Consider the following 16,484-nt stretch of genomic DNA (forward strand, 5'->3'; position numbering starts at 1 on the left):
GTTAATGTATAATCCCTTGTTGAGTTGTAAAAACGGAAACATTTTTGTTGTTTGAAAAATTTTAATAAAATATATTTTTTTTAAAAAGAAAGATGGAGGTTGAGGGGTGACCTGATAGAGGTCTATAAGATTATGAGGGGCATGGATAGAGCGGATGGGCAGGCACTCTTTCCCATGATGGAGGGGGCAGTCACCAGGGGGCATAGGTTTAAGGTCCGTGAGGCAAGGTTTAGAGGAGATGTGCGAGGCAGGTTTTTCACGCAGACAATGGTGAGTGTCTGGAACGTGTTGCCACGGGAGGTTGTGGAAGCAGATACATTAACATCGTTACAAAGGCATCTTGACAAACACATGGATAGGATGGGTATAGAGGGATACGGCACAAGTGTTGAGGGTTTTGGCAAAGATTGGTATCATAACCGCTAAAGGCTTGGAGGGCCGAAGGGCCTGTTCCTGTGCCGTATTGTTCTTTGTAAGCATGAGGTATCACCATTTGCTAAGGTGAGAAGGTCGCATATTACTTGAAAAATAATAACCTAAATGAGGTAGAGGAGCAAAGGGATCGCAGTGCAAATACATAAAACAGTAAAGTGGTACGGCACATTAATATGCCAAATTTCTATACAGCTTGATTATTCATATGATTAATTGAACTCAATTTGACATAGCAGGCTTAAAGGGCCATAACGCCTATTCCAGCTCCTGTTCCTATGGTTTGTGTTCTTCTTCTTACATTCACAACCTGACATGATGGGTTTTGCACTTACAATTTCTTGACTAATAATCGAGCACCTTAACTACTACACAAATGTACTTGACTTTTCTGCGCCATAAAAATTCATAAGTCATCGACAGGTTCAATGGAGTAGTATGGCCATTACTGCTGAAACAATTGCTGTGCTACAGAAGCAAAGTTGCTGCAGGAGGAGCCAAAAAGCAACAAATTATAACAGAAACTAATGCAATTGAGATCATTTGCAAATTGCAGTATGGAGAACAAAGAACTTACATTTCAGCACCTAAGATCTATTCCAAAACACCCCACAGCCTATGAAGTCTTTCTGAATTGCAGGCACTGTAACAATGTCGGGAGAAATGCAACCAATTTGTTCCACAGCAAGATCCCACAAAAAGCCAAGAGATAATGTGCAGACAGTCTATTGCAGAGAAGTTAATGAGGGGATGAATGCTGTCCAGGACATCAGGAGAACTCCCTATTCCTCTTTAAATAAGGTTGTGGGATCTTTTCCTTGGAAGGACAGACTTTTTGGATTAACATCCCATCCTAAAGACACATCAACAGAGTCGCACTCCCGCAGTGCTGTGCTAAGACCAGATCAAAATTTTCAAAACTATTCCAAACCATCAATTACATCTTTAAGAATCCAAGTTCTCAAGGTTAGAGCATGGAAGCCACAAAGTTCCCAATTGATAAGAGTGAATAACAATTCAGAAGTAAAAAGCCCATTTTACTTCTGCATAAGCTCAGAATTACTGAAATTGGGTATAATGACCCTTGCCGTGGCCTTGACGCTACCTCAGAAAATCTTACCATTTTGATCCTAGAATTCATTCTGTGATGCATATGAAATTTGTGTGCAGTCTGTGTGCACACTAGTAAGAAATTAATTCCAATAGTCTATCAAATAGCATTCCACACTGCTTCAAAGTGCAGTGTTGCTCAGTACAGAATAAATCATGCTACAGTTTACACTTTGGGTTACGTTTGACAGAATCACAGAATACTACAGTGCAGAAAAGGTCCTTCGGGTCTGTACGGACACATGAAAGGCCCATCGAGTCTGTACGGACACATGAAAGGCACTGACCTGCCCACCTAATCCCACTTGCTAGCACTTGATCCATAGTTTTGAATGTTATGATGTGCCAAGTACCCATCCGGTACTTTTTAGAGGATGTGAGGCATCCCGCCTCTACCACCCTCCCAGGCAGTGCATTCCGGACCGTCACCACTCACTGGGTAAGGTGGAGTAATATTATTCCAGATTTGGACAGAATTCAGATATGAGGGGGGAAAAAAGCCTTTGCTGGAGAAGTGGGTTGTGCTCTCCGGAACCGCAGGTTAAATTGCAACATCAGGTCAATCATAGGAAATGTCAGGTTACCTGGAAATTCTGAACATGATTGCTCGGTACAAAGTGGCAACGCTATTTCATTTTCTTGCATTTAATATATAAATATACATAAATTTAATAATGAAATATGAACACGTCAACTTTCAATAACATAGCACAGGAATGATTATTAAATTGTGGGATACAGTGTCTGCTCAGGTAGGGTATTGGGCGGGTATAATTAATGATCTGCTGCCACCTTCTACTCAACTCCGTCACCCAATTGCGCTCTTCCCACAAGATAGCAGAAAAGTTGCAAGAAGGAAAGAAAGAGTTACCAAGAGATTAAGTAAATGTTGCAAGGTAAGAATCACAGAATTGTTACAGCGCAGAAGGAGGCCATTCGGCCCATTGTGTCTGCATCAGCTCTCCAAACGAGCATCATGACTCAGTGCCATTCCCCTGCCTTTTCCCCATACCCCTGCACATTGTTTCTATTTAAATAATCATCTAATGCCCTCTTGAATGCCTCGATTGAACCTGCCTCCACTAATTAGTAATCTGTCTAATTCCTCCTTAAATTTATTCACTGTCCCAGCATCCAACCCACTCTGGGGTAGCGAATGCCATGATTCACAACCCTTTGGGAGAAGTAGTTTCTCCTCACCTCCATTTTAAATTTGCTATCTCTTATCCTAAGGCTTTGACCTCTCGTTCAAGAATGCTCCAGAAGAGGGAAGCATCCGCTACATGTCTAATTTATCCATACATTTTATCATCTTCAATTTGATCTCCCCTCATTCTTCTAAACTCTAGAGAGTATAGGTCTAACTGTTCAATCACTCTTCATATGGCAAACACCTCATCTCTGGAATCAATCTAGTGAACTTCTTCTGAACTGCCTCCAATGCCACTACATCTTCACTCAAATAAGGGAACCAAAACTGTGCACAATACTCCTGGTGTGTTCGCACCAATGCCTTGTATAGTTGCAACAACACTTCCTTTCATACTCTATCCCTTTAGCTATAAATGCCAACATTCCATTTGCTTTCTTTATTATCTGCTGTATCTGCATGCTAGTTTTCTGTGACTCATGAACGAGGACCCCCTCTCGTTCTTGATCCTTTTATGAGTGGGAACAGTTTTTCCCAATTCTACTCTGTCCAGCCCCCTCATGATTTTGAATATCTCTATCAAATCACAGAGAAACGTGGAGAAAAGAGCAAGAAAGATAAGCGAAGGAAGGGTGAACAGGGTCGCAGATTTTCTTTTCTGAATATTTTATAGAACCAACATCCATGGTTAGTTGGGCACCAGAAGGTAAAATAACCTTTTGGTGAGGCTACCTGCAGAAAAGTAAATGAGCCGTTGATGGGTGGGAAATTAAATTACCACTCTAATGGCATTAATTTACCTGCTGGTGGCCAAGCTTTGATGTATCCAGTGCAGTGCACTACTGAATACTGTGATTCCCCTTCCTTGACAGGTCCCAAACCATTTCTAAGAAAACATCAATGCCATATAATTGTTAATTTGACATCAGTAATCACAAAAAAACATGGAAATTATTATAACACAACAAAATATATATGCAAGAAATCTTCATGCAGCTAAAAGATAGATAATATTTAATACACAAAATGAATTAGATTATCACCTGTATCTCTTCCGCAGAACAGTCAGCCTACTCAACGAGATGTGTTCCAAGGGAGCTGTTCCATACCTGCATTAAAAGTTCATTACAGTTAAGCCATGTTAAATATTGGTAATGCTTTTGTACGTTAGGCTGTCTGACCAACTGTATAATCACTGCTGATTTAACCACAAGGTCAGACTTCTTTCCTGTACTTTTACTTATGCTCAACAGAAAAGGTCAACTTGCATCAGTAAGCTGGTGCTTTCGATAAAATATGACCGAATATGTGAAATATGTGAGATTGTGTGCGACACAGTGTTCACCAAAAATAGTCCAGCATGCTCTCAGTCAACTAAAACTGGCATCTACATAGAACCTTTAACAGGAAGGGTCTCATAAATAGGCATATGAAATACAAATGTCAAGCCAGAAAAACAGATTAGTAATGACTCACTGTTCTGTCAAAGATAAAAGGAGACTTTTCAAAGGTGGCAGAGATCAACCAGATGGAGCTCCAAAACATCAAACGTGCAGCTAAAGGTTCTACCTACAAAGGGAGTGTGCAAAAGGCCAGAAGCAGAGCAAACTAGCATACAAGAGACAGCAGAAGGCTGGAGAACGTGGCAGTCAGAAAGTAGGGCAATGTCATAGGGGGGGGGGGGGTTTACAAAGCCAAATGTTTCAAATTGATTGTACTGTGGGTGGTAGTGGGGAGGGCACAATTTGGAGTAAAGGTAAATCAATAATAGGGTGATTGGGTGAGCAAGAGATAAGATAGGACAGAATACAAGCAGCAGAAATTCCGAGAAATTGGAGATTATTAAGCGTGGCAGTTGGAAAGCGAGCAAGGAGAAAGTTTGAATTACCAAATGTGGATAAAAGACAAATTAAGGTTTCCGTGCTGGGTGGTGAAGTCGTGGAGGCGAGGGTGTGTGCATGGGAGAAGACAGTCAATGTAATGAGGATGAATCAATGTAAAAAACCAACAATAAGACCACATAGTTACAGTTACTAGCCTATTAATCAAGTTTACTGTAGCAAGTTAAATCATACATTCGCAAAAATATGTTAATATATACCAACATAGTACACAACTTTCATCAATGCCGTAATTGGCAGACATGATACAGAATGCATCAAGTTAAAATAGTTACAAAGCGATTGGGAAGAGAGGTTAGGAGAGCATACTTAACAAATAAAATAGAGGGAAATGGAATGGCTTGTCGCAGAGACTACTTGGGGGTAAACAATGAAGGTCATTATTTTGGTGTGGATTCAAACTGTAGCAATGGCGTACTCTGCCAAAGGCACCGGTTGCATTTTTTAAGGGAAAAATATTGAAAAAGAAGAACATACAGGGTAAGAGGAAAGAGTGATGCAGTGGATTCATTTTTGATTGCTTGAACAAAGAGCCAGAACAGATACTCAGGCCACTCTGTCATAATTTACTGGTTTTCCAGAACTCTTACGAGTTAAGTGTGGTGATGGAGTCCATGGAGCCACATCCCAATGACTTGGGTATGCAATACTAGGGAGGAAGCTTCTCAAAGTGAGCTGCAGAACAAAATCTTGACACACACAGTCTCAGATTCAATCAGTTTCTGGCCATAGAACTGTTAATGTAATTTTAGAACAAAAACAATATATGCCTTGCTAAATGAAAATGGTATTTTATCATACACAGTATGCTCAGTTGCTAAATTACTAGATGAAACAATAGCGCGATAATCTAGCTGTATTCTCAGCCCGTGGTCTTGAGTAAAAAGACCACTTGAATTTCAAACATTCCATTCTCTAAGCGAAAATAGCAATTCATATGAACCGGAGCCTGGGATTCTCAACCACAATCATTCGTTGCTGCCATGGAAGCTTTGAATGAGAACACATTAAAACTCTGATTGCGCCTTTGAGGGAAGATTATTATAGGGGAAAGATATAGGCCAATGGGGAGAGATTAGGGCAGTGGGATTTGTTTAGGGCTGCTTCAGCATTGCCAGCACACCATGAAGGTACAATGGCCCCTTCACTAAACCGATGGGATGAAAAAGGCAGAAGTGGCAGCATAGATACAAAATTGTCTAAGAGACAAAAAGCAATACAGTGATGAATGGTTGTTTTTCAGACTAGAGGGAAGTATACATTGGTGTACACCCAGCGGTCAGTTTTCGGATCACCTGGATTTGGGTATACAGGGCAAAATTTCTAAGTTTGCAGACATTTGGAAAGGAAGTAAGCAATAATGAGGATAGTAGCAAACCTCATGAAGGTGCTGATGTACTGATGAAAGGAGGAGACACATGGCAGATACAATTTGATGCAGAGAAGTGTGAAATAATGCATTTTGGTAAGAAAATTGAAGAGGCGACACGGTAACTAGCACTGCTGCCTCACAACGCCAAGAACCCGGCTTTGATTCCGGCCTTGGGTGTCCCTGTGGAGTTTGTACGTTCTCCCAGTGTCTGCGTGGGTTTATTCCGGGTGCTCTGGTTTCCTCCCACAGTCCAACGGTGCGCTGGTTAGGTGAATTGTCCATATTAAACTGTCCCTTAGTATCCAAAGATGTGCATGTTAGGGGCTGTGGGGATAGGGCGGGGGTGTGGGTCGAGGTAGGGTGTTCTTTCAGAGGGTCGAATGGCCACTTTCTACACTGTGGGAATTCTATTATAGGGGTAATATAAATTAAAATGGTTCAATTTGAAAGACAGGTTTACAGAACTCTATCAAGACAATTGGACATTAGAGAAGTCTTGGCATTATAAACAGACGCATAGAATACTGCAAACTTTTATAAATCACAGGTCAGGCCCCAGCTGGAGTACTGGGGATCACACTTTTGGAAAAATGTCAAGGTCTTAGAGACTGTGCAGAGGGTATTTACTAGAATGCTATCTGGGCTCGTGGCTTCAGTTACGTGGATAAGCTAGATAGGTTGGACTCTTTGCTTCAAACCAGTGAATGTTTAGCGGATGCTTTTTTTTATAACTTCATGAGATAATGGCATCGCTGGCTAGGCTAGTTCCAGCCAGCCCCTAGCGTAGCTGCTTCAGTACAGTAACAACACTGGCATCTACCTGAAAATGTGGAAAATTGCCCTGAATAGCCTACAAAGCAGCAGTTGCATAGTAATAACATGCTCACCGATGCTCAATTTGGGTTAGGGGCTTGGTCTTGGTCCAAACATGGGAAATAAAAAGCTGAACACGCAGCGTTTGACCAAGCGTAGTATCAATACGTCCGAGCAAAATTGAAGTCTATTGGAATCTGGGGAAAGGCCTCCACTGGCTCGAGTCATATCTGGCACAAATGAAGATGCTTGCAGTTGCTGGAGGCTAAACATCTCAGCCCTGGTGATAGCAGTCGGAGTTTCTCGGGGTAGTGTGCTTGGCCCAATCAAGGTTAAAAATACACAGGGGCAGAGGGTGAACTATCCCTCCAAACCTCAAACATAAGCAACAAAAACAAATCAAAGACAGGGTGAAATATTCAAGAAAGGTTGCCCCCCTACATATCAGCTTACATCATGGCTGAACAATTGCACGCATCTCATTGACAGCGGGAAAACAATGCAGAGCTTGATTGGAGATGCAGCAAATTTGGGAGCGGAAAGTCTGAGACACAGAATCAGCGAGGAGCTATCTCTCCCATACTTGCTGCTCCAGTTCCTTCAATCACAGGTTCCCTCCTCCCTCCTCTTGCTGCTCCTTCAGAGACAGAATATATGATCTATAGTCAAGGAGCAGTTATTCAAGGAGTGAAACCTATTCGACATCCTCTAGTATGGGAGGCTGAGGACAGAGGAGAAAATGTAGAAAAAGATAACAAGGGAGGAGGCAGCCAGAAATTCAGAAACGAGTCCGGGAGTAAGCCGGGGGGCAGCTGTCTATGCCGAGAATGGCTTCAGGGCAGCAGCCAGCAGAGAGACGGTATGTGCCATTTAAGTTTCCCTGTAATCTTGTGGTGGTACGTGAGGAGGTAAACTAAGTTTTGTATTGTAAATTGGTAATTGTATTTAGGTGACTTCTCAGATGGCAGGCAACCATAGTTCAGAGGTGGTGACAATTTCAGCATTGCTGGTGAACCATTTTGCACCATCGTTGAGTTTGTGGAATAAATATACTCCAAGATAAACCTAGATTGTTCAACCTCCTTTCCAATGTGCCTGATCTCTGCACTCATGATTTTCTGTCATCTTGATAAATTTTCCAAGCTCTCCAAGGTGCCCACTGTGAACAGAGTCAAGAGATGGTAGTCTAGCTGAGATTTGCCACCTTTCAGTGTTAATATTTTTAATCTATTTACTTGCTGACATTGGCAATAGTTGGTTCTTCTCCATCATCGTCTCTCTTTCTTTCTGAAATCACGATTATCCCCCAATCCCCAGATCCCACAATGGAAAAGGAGACCCCGAAAACGAAAAAGAAGCTCCTGACAAAATTATACCAGGCAGTTTTTCTTTCAAAAAGAGCCTTCAAGAAAAGAAATATGCTGACCTCTGGGTCCAACCATCTTCAGCTGCTTCATCAATAACCTTCCCTCCATCATAAGATCAGAAACAGGGATGCCCGCTGTTTTCAACCCCTCAGATACTAACGCATTCTGTGTCCACATGCAGCATAACCTGGACAACATTCACACTTTGGCTGATAAGTGGCAAGTTACATTCAAGCCATACAAATGCCAGGTAAAGACCATCTCCACCAAGAGAACCCCAATATCTCTCCTTGATGTTCAATAGCATAACAATCATTGAACCTCAATGGGGATTACCATTGACCAGAAAGTTGACCAGACCAGCCATATAGATACCTGGCTATAAGAACAAGTCAGAGGTTGGGAATTTAGCAGCAGGTAACTCATCCCCCATCTCCCCAAAGCATTGTCAACATCAACAAGGCACAGGTCAGGAGTGTGATGAAAATACTCACCACAATGGGCAGCACGGTAGCACTGTGGATAGCACAATTGCTTCACAGCTCCAGGGTCCCAGGTTCGATTCCCCACTGGGTCACTGTCTGTGCGGAGTCTGCACATCCTCCCAGTGTGTGCGTGGGTTTCCTCCGGGTGCTCCGGTTTCCTCCCACAGTCCAAAGATGTGCAGGTTAGGTGGATTGGCCATGATAAATTGCCCTTAGTGTCCAAAATTGCCCTTAGTGTTGGGTGGGGTTACTGGGTTATGGGGATAGGGTGGAGGTGTTGACGTTGGGTAGGGTGCTCTTTCCAAGAGCCGGTGCAGACTCGATGGGCCGAATGGCCTCCATCTGCACTGTAAATTCTATGATAATCTATGAATGAGCACAGCTCCAACAACAGCTCAACATTATCCAGGACAAAGCAGCCCACTTGATCAGTACACCATCCACCAGTTTAAACATTAACTACCTACCTGCACATTGGCAGTAGTGTCTTATAATGGCACACCTATGAAAGGTTATTGCTGGCCTAAGCATTTACACATTGCGGCCAGCAATAACTTTTCATAGGTGTGCCATTATAAGACTGTGTGGAATTATCCTTTTTTATACCATTGGAAGGAAGGCTAGAAGAGGTCAGTGATGACTCACAAGTCTCAGTGCATTTTATTTATAGTTTAAAAGCAAGTGAATCCATTTTTGAAAGAGAATGTTGCTAGGAATTTCACAGTGCAGCAACTCACCTAGCCTCCTTCAATAGCACCATTCAAACTGGCAAACTCTGCCACCTAGAAGCACAAGGACAGCAGGCGCACAGGAACACCTACAAGTTCCCATCCAACTCAAGACACCATCCTGACTTGGAACTATATCATCGTTCCTTCACTGTTGTGAGTCAAAAACCTAGAACTACCTAACAGCACAGTGGACCTTACCTACACCATATGTGTAAAAGTGAGCAGGTTCGATGAATTGGCCATGCTGTCCTTACTGTCCAAGAAGTTAGGTGGGGTTACAGGTTATGGGAATAAGGCAGGGGTGTGGACCTAGGCAGGGTGCTCGATTGCGCAGACATGATGGGCCAAATGGCCTCCTACTGCACTGTAGGGATTCAATGATATGGACTGCAATAGTACAAGAAGGGGCCTCACCACCTTTGCAAGACAATTTCCCTAATCCTGACCGTGTAAGAAACTGGCTCCGTTTTCTCCACTACCGTTCCTGGGATCCATTGGGCGCTGTGTCTACAGTTTCACGCATTTACAACACCCACTGTTTAAAACCTCTGTCGTGGCTCGGTGATCGTGGTACCTTTTCTGGAGGCCTTGCTTTGTTTCTCCCTTCCCGCCAAGACAGATGGAAACGTTAAACTCAGGTGCAGGCGTCAGCCCATTTATAATTCTACTGACACTATCCTGGTTGTGACGTACGGCTTCATTTGATAGTTGAATAAAAACTGTGCCAGATTCATTACAAGGGAACCCATGTTATATTTCCTTCTACCCGTAAACATTTTGCATGCCCGTTCAGATAAACCATTTGAGGATGGATGGTACAGAGCGGATCGGACGCAGTTCACCCCGCTGGCACCGACAAATGCCTGGAAATCTGCGTTGGGAAAAGGGGTTCCATGGTCCATGACAAGCACCTCTGTAATTCTACTGAATGATTGGCACAATTTTTCCACGGTGATTCACGAGGTGGTAGAAGATATTCGGTGCATGTCCAGCCATTATGAATGGGAATCAATAAGGATCAAAAACATTGATCGCATAAATGGCACGGCAAGCGCATCCAGGAGCATCCTGGCCATTCCCAAGGGTAGAGCAAGGCCAACAGAGGGAGCTTCTGGTGTTCCAGGCAAGCTGCATACTGCTGTACCATTTGCCCGACGTTGCCGTCGAGTCCTGGCCACCACGCGTAGCTCCTCGCGAGCATTTTCAACTTTGAAATAAATACCCAGTGTCCGCTATGCAAATCTTGTACGATCGTGCGCCGACCTGGCCACAGGATGACCACGCGAGCTCCCCACAGGAGGATACTATCCTCCACACTGAGCTTCTGTTGCTTCATAAATTAGGCCCACAGCTCCTCTGGGGGATTTCCTCTTAACCTGCCGTGGCGCAATTTTGCCAGTGCAGGGTCCCTTTGGTTCCACGTGTGGGTTTGTGCGGCCATCACAGGTGAGATGCCTACGAAGTTCAACGTTAATACAACTTTGTCCGTTGCTGGCAAGGATAGGGGGCTTACAGGCAGCGTGAGTTCATAAGACCATAAGATATGGAGCAGAATTAGCCCATTCGGCCCACCGAGACTGCTCCACCATTCAATCATGGCTGATATGTTTCTCATCCATTCGCCTGCCTTCTCCCCATAATCCCTGATCACCTTATTAATCAAGAACCTATCTATCTCTGTCTTAAACACACTCAGTGATTTGCCCTCCACAGCCTTCTTCTGCGACACAGAGTTCCACAGATTCACTGCCCTCTGGCTGAAGGAATTCCTCCGCCTCTCAGTTTTAAAGGATTGTCTCTTCAGTCTGAGGCTGTGCCTTCGGGTTCCAGGTTTTCCTACTAGTGAAAACATTCCTCCGCGTCCACTCCATCCAGGCCTCAGTTTTAAAAGATTGTCCCTTCGGTCTGAGGCTGTGTCCTCGGGTTTTAGTCTCTCCGACAAGTGGAAACAACTTCTCCACGTTTAATGGCAAACATCATCGAAAAACCCACATTCCAGTCCCTTCTAGGTTTTGTTAAAGAGCGTCGAAAAAAATGTTGCCTGAAAAATTTAAATTTAGGCATCACCGCCTAACTGTCTGAGGACACCTGCATGTGCGATCTGTGCTCCTGGACAATGTTCAAATTTACATTCATAAGTCACCAACAGCAGTGCCCAGCGTTGGATTTGGGCCGAGGCTATCAATGAAATCATTCGGTCCTCTTTAAAGAGGTCAAGTAAGGGCTTATGGTCTGTAATTACCATGAAATGACACCCATAACGATACTGGTGACATTTTTTTATCCCGTGTATCACTGCCAGTCCTTTTTCCATCAGTACATAGCGGCGCTCTGTATGATTAGGGCTCTGGACGCATATGCTGTCAGACGTTCCGTCTCATTGTCCTACCGGTGGGACAACACTACTTCAATGCCATACAGGGAGGCATCACACATGAGGACGAGTGTCTCGACGGATTGTAGTGCGTCAATAGCTTAGATGACGGTTACTGCTGTTCCACTCTCGCAAATGCTTCCTCCTGCGCCATTTTTCATGCCAATTTTTGTTTTTTCTTCAATAGCTCGTGCAGGGGTGCCAATAAGGTAGCCAGGTTTGGGATGAACTTCCCATAATAATTTACGATCACAAAAACGATTTCAGCTCCGTCATGTTTTCAGGTGTCGGGGCTCCCCTGATAGCTTGGACCTTTTCCTCCACTGGGCCAACCTGTCCTCATCAACACTGTCCCCAAGATACATGACTGCTTTCACCTGAAACACACACTTACCCCTCCTCAGGCACACACCCTCGTCGGGACACCACCGGAGGACATCTTCCAAGTTGCCCTGGTGCTCCTTCTTGGTGGCTCCTAAAATGAGCACATCGCTCAGGTAGCCAGCTACCATGGGAAGCTCTTGGAGGATGAAAAATCGCGCATGCTGATGAAACCTGAAGGAAGGCCGGGTGTACTCGTACGACCCTCTGTGGGTGGTAATGGTGACATACTGCCTTGAAACCGTGTATAACTTCAACTGGAGGTACTCAGGGCTCATGTTGATCTTTATGAATGAGTGGCCCTCGGCTAACACTGCATATAGGTCTTCTATGTGCGGCATGGTGTATCTGTCCCGGCGATGGGCCTGTTCATTTTCGAATAACCGCGCAGGCAGGCTGGCTTGTCTGGTTTCAACACTGGGTCCATTGCTGCTGCGAACCGGACCGGCATTTAAAGCCCAAGTTTTCTAGCTGTCTCAATTCATTGTCTACTTTTGTAAGCAGGCGCACAGGACCGGTCGGGCCCTTAATTATTTAGATTGGGTGTCCGGATTGACATAAACCTTTGCCCTGGCCCCCTTTAGTTTTCCCCAGGCCCTCCTAGAAAACCTGCAGATACTCTGAGAGGACTAGGACAGCATGGTGGCACAGTGGTTAGCATTGCTGCATCACAGCGCCAGGGACCCAGGTTCAATTCCGACCTCAGATGACTGTGGAGTTTGCACGTTCTCCCGGGTGCTCCGGTTTCCTCCCACATTCCAAAGGTGTACAGGTTAGGTGGATTGGCCATGCTAGTGTCCAACGCTTTAGGTGGCATTTCAGGGATAGGGCCGGGATTGTGGGCCCGGCTGGGGTGCTCCTTCGGGGGATCAGAGCAGACTCGATGGGCCGAATAGCCTCCTTCTGCACTGTAGAATTTTACGATTCTATGACCTCATACAGACCGCCAGTGCCCATTCGGAAGGTTTGCTGCCGGTCCAGGTGGAGTCTTTGTAAGCAGTCGCAGCCTAAAAGACTGAGTTTTAATCATAGAATTTACAGTGCAGATTGAGGCCATTCGGCCCATCGAGTCTGCATTGGTTCTTGCATCACCGCCTAACTGTCTGTTGTCCGTGGTTGACCAGGGTCTCAATCGTACCTATGATGGTCAACAGCTCCCCAGTATATGTTGCCAGCCGAGCCTTGGTATCAATCAAGCCCAGGGACAGAAATCCCAGACACAGCCTATGGAAGGTTTGTTGTCCAATAATAGAGACAGCAGCCCCATGCTGATTTCCATGTCCAAGGGATGAGCATTGACTTGAAGCTTTATCCTAATTGCGGCTACTCTGGAGGTCCTACTCTGATGCAATTCAGTTGCATCAGGTCTTCCTACTCGGGTGGGGCAATATGCAAGGTACTGGCTCAGGGCGGCTGTGTCATCTGTCCAGGGTGATACATTCTCTGTCAATTCTGGTCGTCTCAACTGCCGCAGGTCCTGCAACCACAAATGCAGCACTGCTGTGGATACTTCACAGCTGCTGTTTCTTTCCTTGTCGCCAGCATAAAAGCTCAGGAGGCCCAAAAAGATAAGTTGAATAACATTTATTTAGTTAACGCGACAACACAGCTTGCAATTCAAAGGTCCCAGTCGGGACTACTGGAAGTGTTGGTCACAGTACGGGCCAGCTTCTAAAGAGTGAGTTTACAAGCCCCAGCTGGGCGGGCCTCCGCCCACTAGCGGGGTAGCTCTTATTCTACGAGTCCCATGGGGAGATTGATCAACGTGTCCCCGTGGGTCTTGTGAATATTATAATAATTTGGAAGGGGAAAAAAATACTAAACTATAGGGAAAGAGCAGGAGGGTGGAGCTAATTAGATAGCTCTTGCCAGCATAGGCATTAGAGCCAAATGTCCTCTTTCATTAGCTTTTCACTCTATGATTCTCTGGTTTAAAAATATGTAATTTAACACACAGTCAGAATGCGCTGTGCGATGTTTGCCATCTTTTCTTGTGTTGCACATCTCAGTGGTGAATCACATGTCTTTAGCTTGTTAACAAAATGTATGTTGTGAAATATCCAATTTTTTGAAATCACTCACTGCAACGAAGTTACATTTTGATAAATATTGGATACGTAACATTCCATTATAATGAAATATCCATGGAGGTTATAACTAATCCAATTTTTCTAGAGCTATATTACAGCTCTCATGAAAACATACAACTGCAGTACTTAGTTTTATCTAAAAAGCTGTTTAAAAAAAAAATTGAGCTATGCTAATCACTTTAAGAGACTTATGGCCCAGCCCCAAACAACCTTTCATCAGTGTGAGTTAAAAAAGTGTGGACCTATCATTTTTTTAAGACCATTTGAAGGAAGGCCAGAGTGGAGATCAGTGATGAAACCACACAAGTCTCAGTTCATTTTACTTTTCGTTCAAAATAAGTGAACACTTTTTGAGTTAGAATGCTGTTAGGAGTTTCTTTGTGCATTTTGTCGGCTATAATATAGCGAGGGCTTCTAATCAATCCTGGTGTTTGCAGCTTCAGGGTTAAAGTAAATGTGGGTTTAGAAGGAAGAATGGAACAGCTTGTGATTTGACAGATTGAGTCACAAACCAAAATTAGGGATGAGCAATGCAGTTTTATTAGGATAAATAACAGACGTCTTTTAACCCGCACTTGGTGGGAGCCAAGCAAAATGCACAAGTTAAAATGATGCATTGGCTAAAGGAAGTCTGGAATGTGGTTAACTTGTTTTTGTTTCCACATTCCTCAGCTACAGGGATTTAAAAACACTTGAGCTAAACAAAAATTACGCATTTTGTCTCACATTTCGCATTTTATTTACAGTTTTATTGAGCGATGAAGCTCAGTGACACTGCTATCGCTAACATTCTCGGTCAGAAGGCTTTGGGTTCAGGTCCCACTACATGATTTGAGAATACAATCTAGGCTGACACTCCGCAGTACTGAGGGAGTGTTCCACTGATGGGTGTGCCATTTTTCAGATGAGACATTAAGCTGTCTGTTTAGGTAGGACAGAAGAAAAATATTAATCTAAGAGAAGTGTTCTTCCTGTGTCCTGTCCAACATTCACCTTTCAACCAATAGCACTCATTAGTGTTTGAGGGAACTTGACTGTTTAAGAATAACAGTAACTAGATGTCAGAAAAGTACTTCATTTGCTGTGCGATGCATTGATGCCTTGCATCTTTTAAAAATATTTCAGTGCAGAAGGTGCTAAAAACAATCTATCCAGCCAATTCACATGGCCTTTCATTCAATCATCGACTTTGTCCAAGTTCTGCACAACAGAATAGAACATTACAGCACAGTACAGGCCCTTCGGCCCTCGATGTTGCGCTGACCTGTGAAACCAATCTAAAGCCCATCTACACTATTCCATTATCATCCATATGTTTATCCAATGACCATTTAAATGCCCTTAATGTTGGCGAGTCCACTACTGTTGCAGGCAGGGCATTCCACGCCCATACTACTTCCTGAGTAAAGAACCTACCTCTGGCATCTGTCCTATATCTATCTCCCCTCAATTTAAAGCTTTGTCCCCTCATGCTAGACACACCATCCGAGGAAAAAGGCTCTCACTGTCCACCCTATCTAATCCTCTGATCATCTTGTATCCTCTATTAAGTCACCTCTTAACCTTCTCTCTGACGGAAACAGGCTCAAGTCCCTCAGTCTTTCCTCATCAGATCTTCCCTCCATACCAGACAACATTCTGGTAAATCTCCTCTGCACCCTTTCCAATGCTTCCACATCCTTCCTATAATGCGGCGACCAGAACTGCACGCAATACTCCAAATGCGGCCGCACCAGAGTTTTGTACAGCTGCAACATGACCTCATGGCTCCGAAACTCAATCCCTCTACCAATAAAAACTAACACACCGTACGCCTTCTTAACAACCCTCTCAACCTGGGTGGCAACTTTCAGGGATCTATGTACATGGACACCGAAATCTCTCTGCTCATCCACACTACCAAGAATCTTACCATTAGCCCAGTACTCTGTCTTCCTGTTATTCATTCCAAAATGAATCACCTCACACTTTTCTGCATTAAATTCCATTTGCCACCTCTCAGCCCAGCGCTGCAGCTTATCTATGTCCCTCTGTAACTTGTAACATCCTTCCGCACTGTCCACAACTCCACCACCTTTACTGTCATCCGCAAATGTACTCACATTTGCTACCCTCCAGTCTTCTGGCACTATTCCTGTAGACAATGACGACATAAAGATCAAAGCCAAAGGCTCTGCAATCTCCTCCCTAGCTTCCCAGAGAATCCTAGGATAAATCCCATACGGCCCAGGAGACTCATCTATTTTCACACTTTCCAGAATTGCCAATACCTCCTCAT

General features: G+C 44.1%; 1 protein-coding gene across 8 annotated transcripts in view; it reads right to left on the minus strand.

Moving 5' to 3' along the window:
* arnt2 (aryl-hydrocarbon receptor nuclear translocator 2) overlaps nucleotides 1–16,484 on the minus strand; it is a 503,807-nt gene that overhangs the window by 269,103 nt on the left and 218,220 nt on the right. For all 8 annotated transcript variants that reach the window (XM_072468767.1, XM_072468766.1, XM_072468765.1 and 5 more), the window contains 2 exons: nucleotides 3,736–3,801; nucleotides 3,493–3,578 (listed from right to left, as the gene is read on the minus strand). In XM_072468767.1, the coding sequence (XP_072324868.1) occupies nucleotides 3,493–3,578; nucleotides 3,736–3,801 (152 nt within the window). The remainder of the gene's footprint in view (nucleotides 1–3,492; nucleotides 3,579–3,735; nucleotides 3,802–16,484) is intronic.

The sequence above is a fragment of the Scyliorhinus torazame genome, chromosome 12 (assembly GCF_047496885.1).
Source record: "Scyliorhinus torazame isolate Kashiwa2021f chromosome 12, sScyTor2.1, whole genome shotgun sequence".
Classification (NCBI taxonomy): Eukaryota; Metazoa; Chordata; class Chondrichthyes; order Carcharhiniformes; family Scyliorhinidae; genus Scyliorhinus; species Scyliorhinus torazame.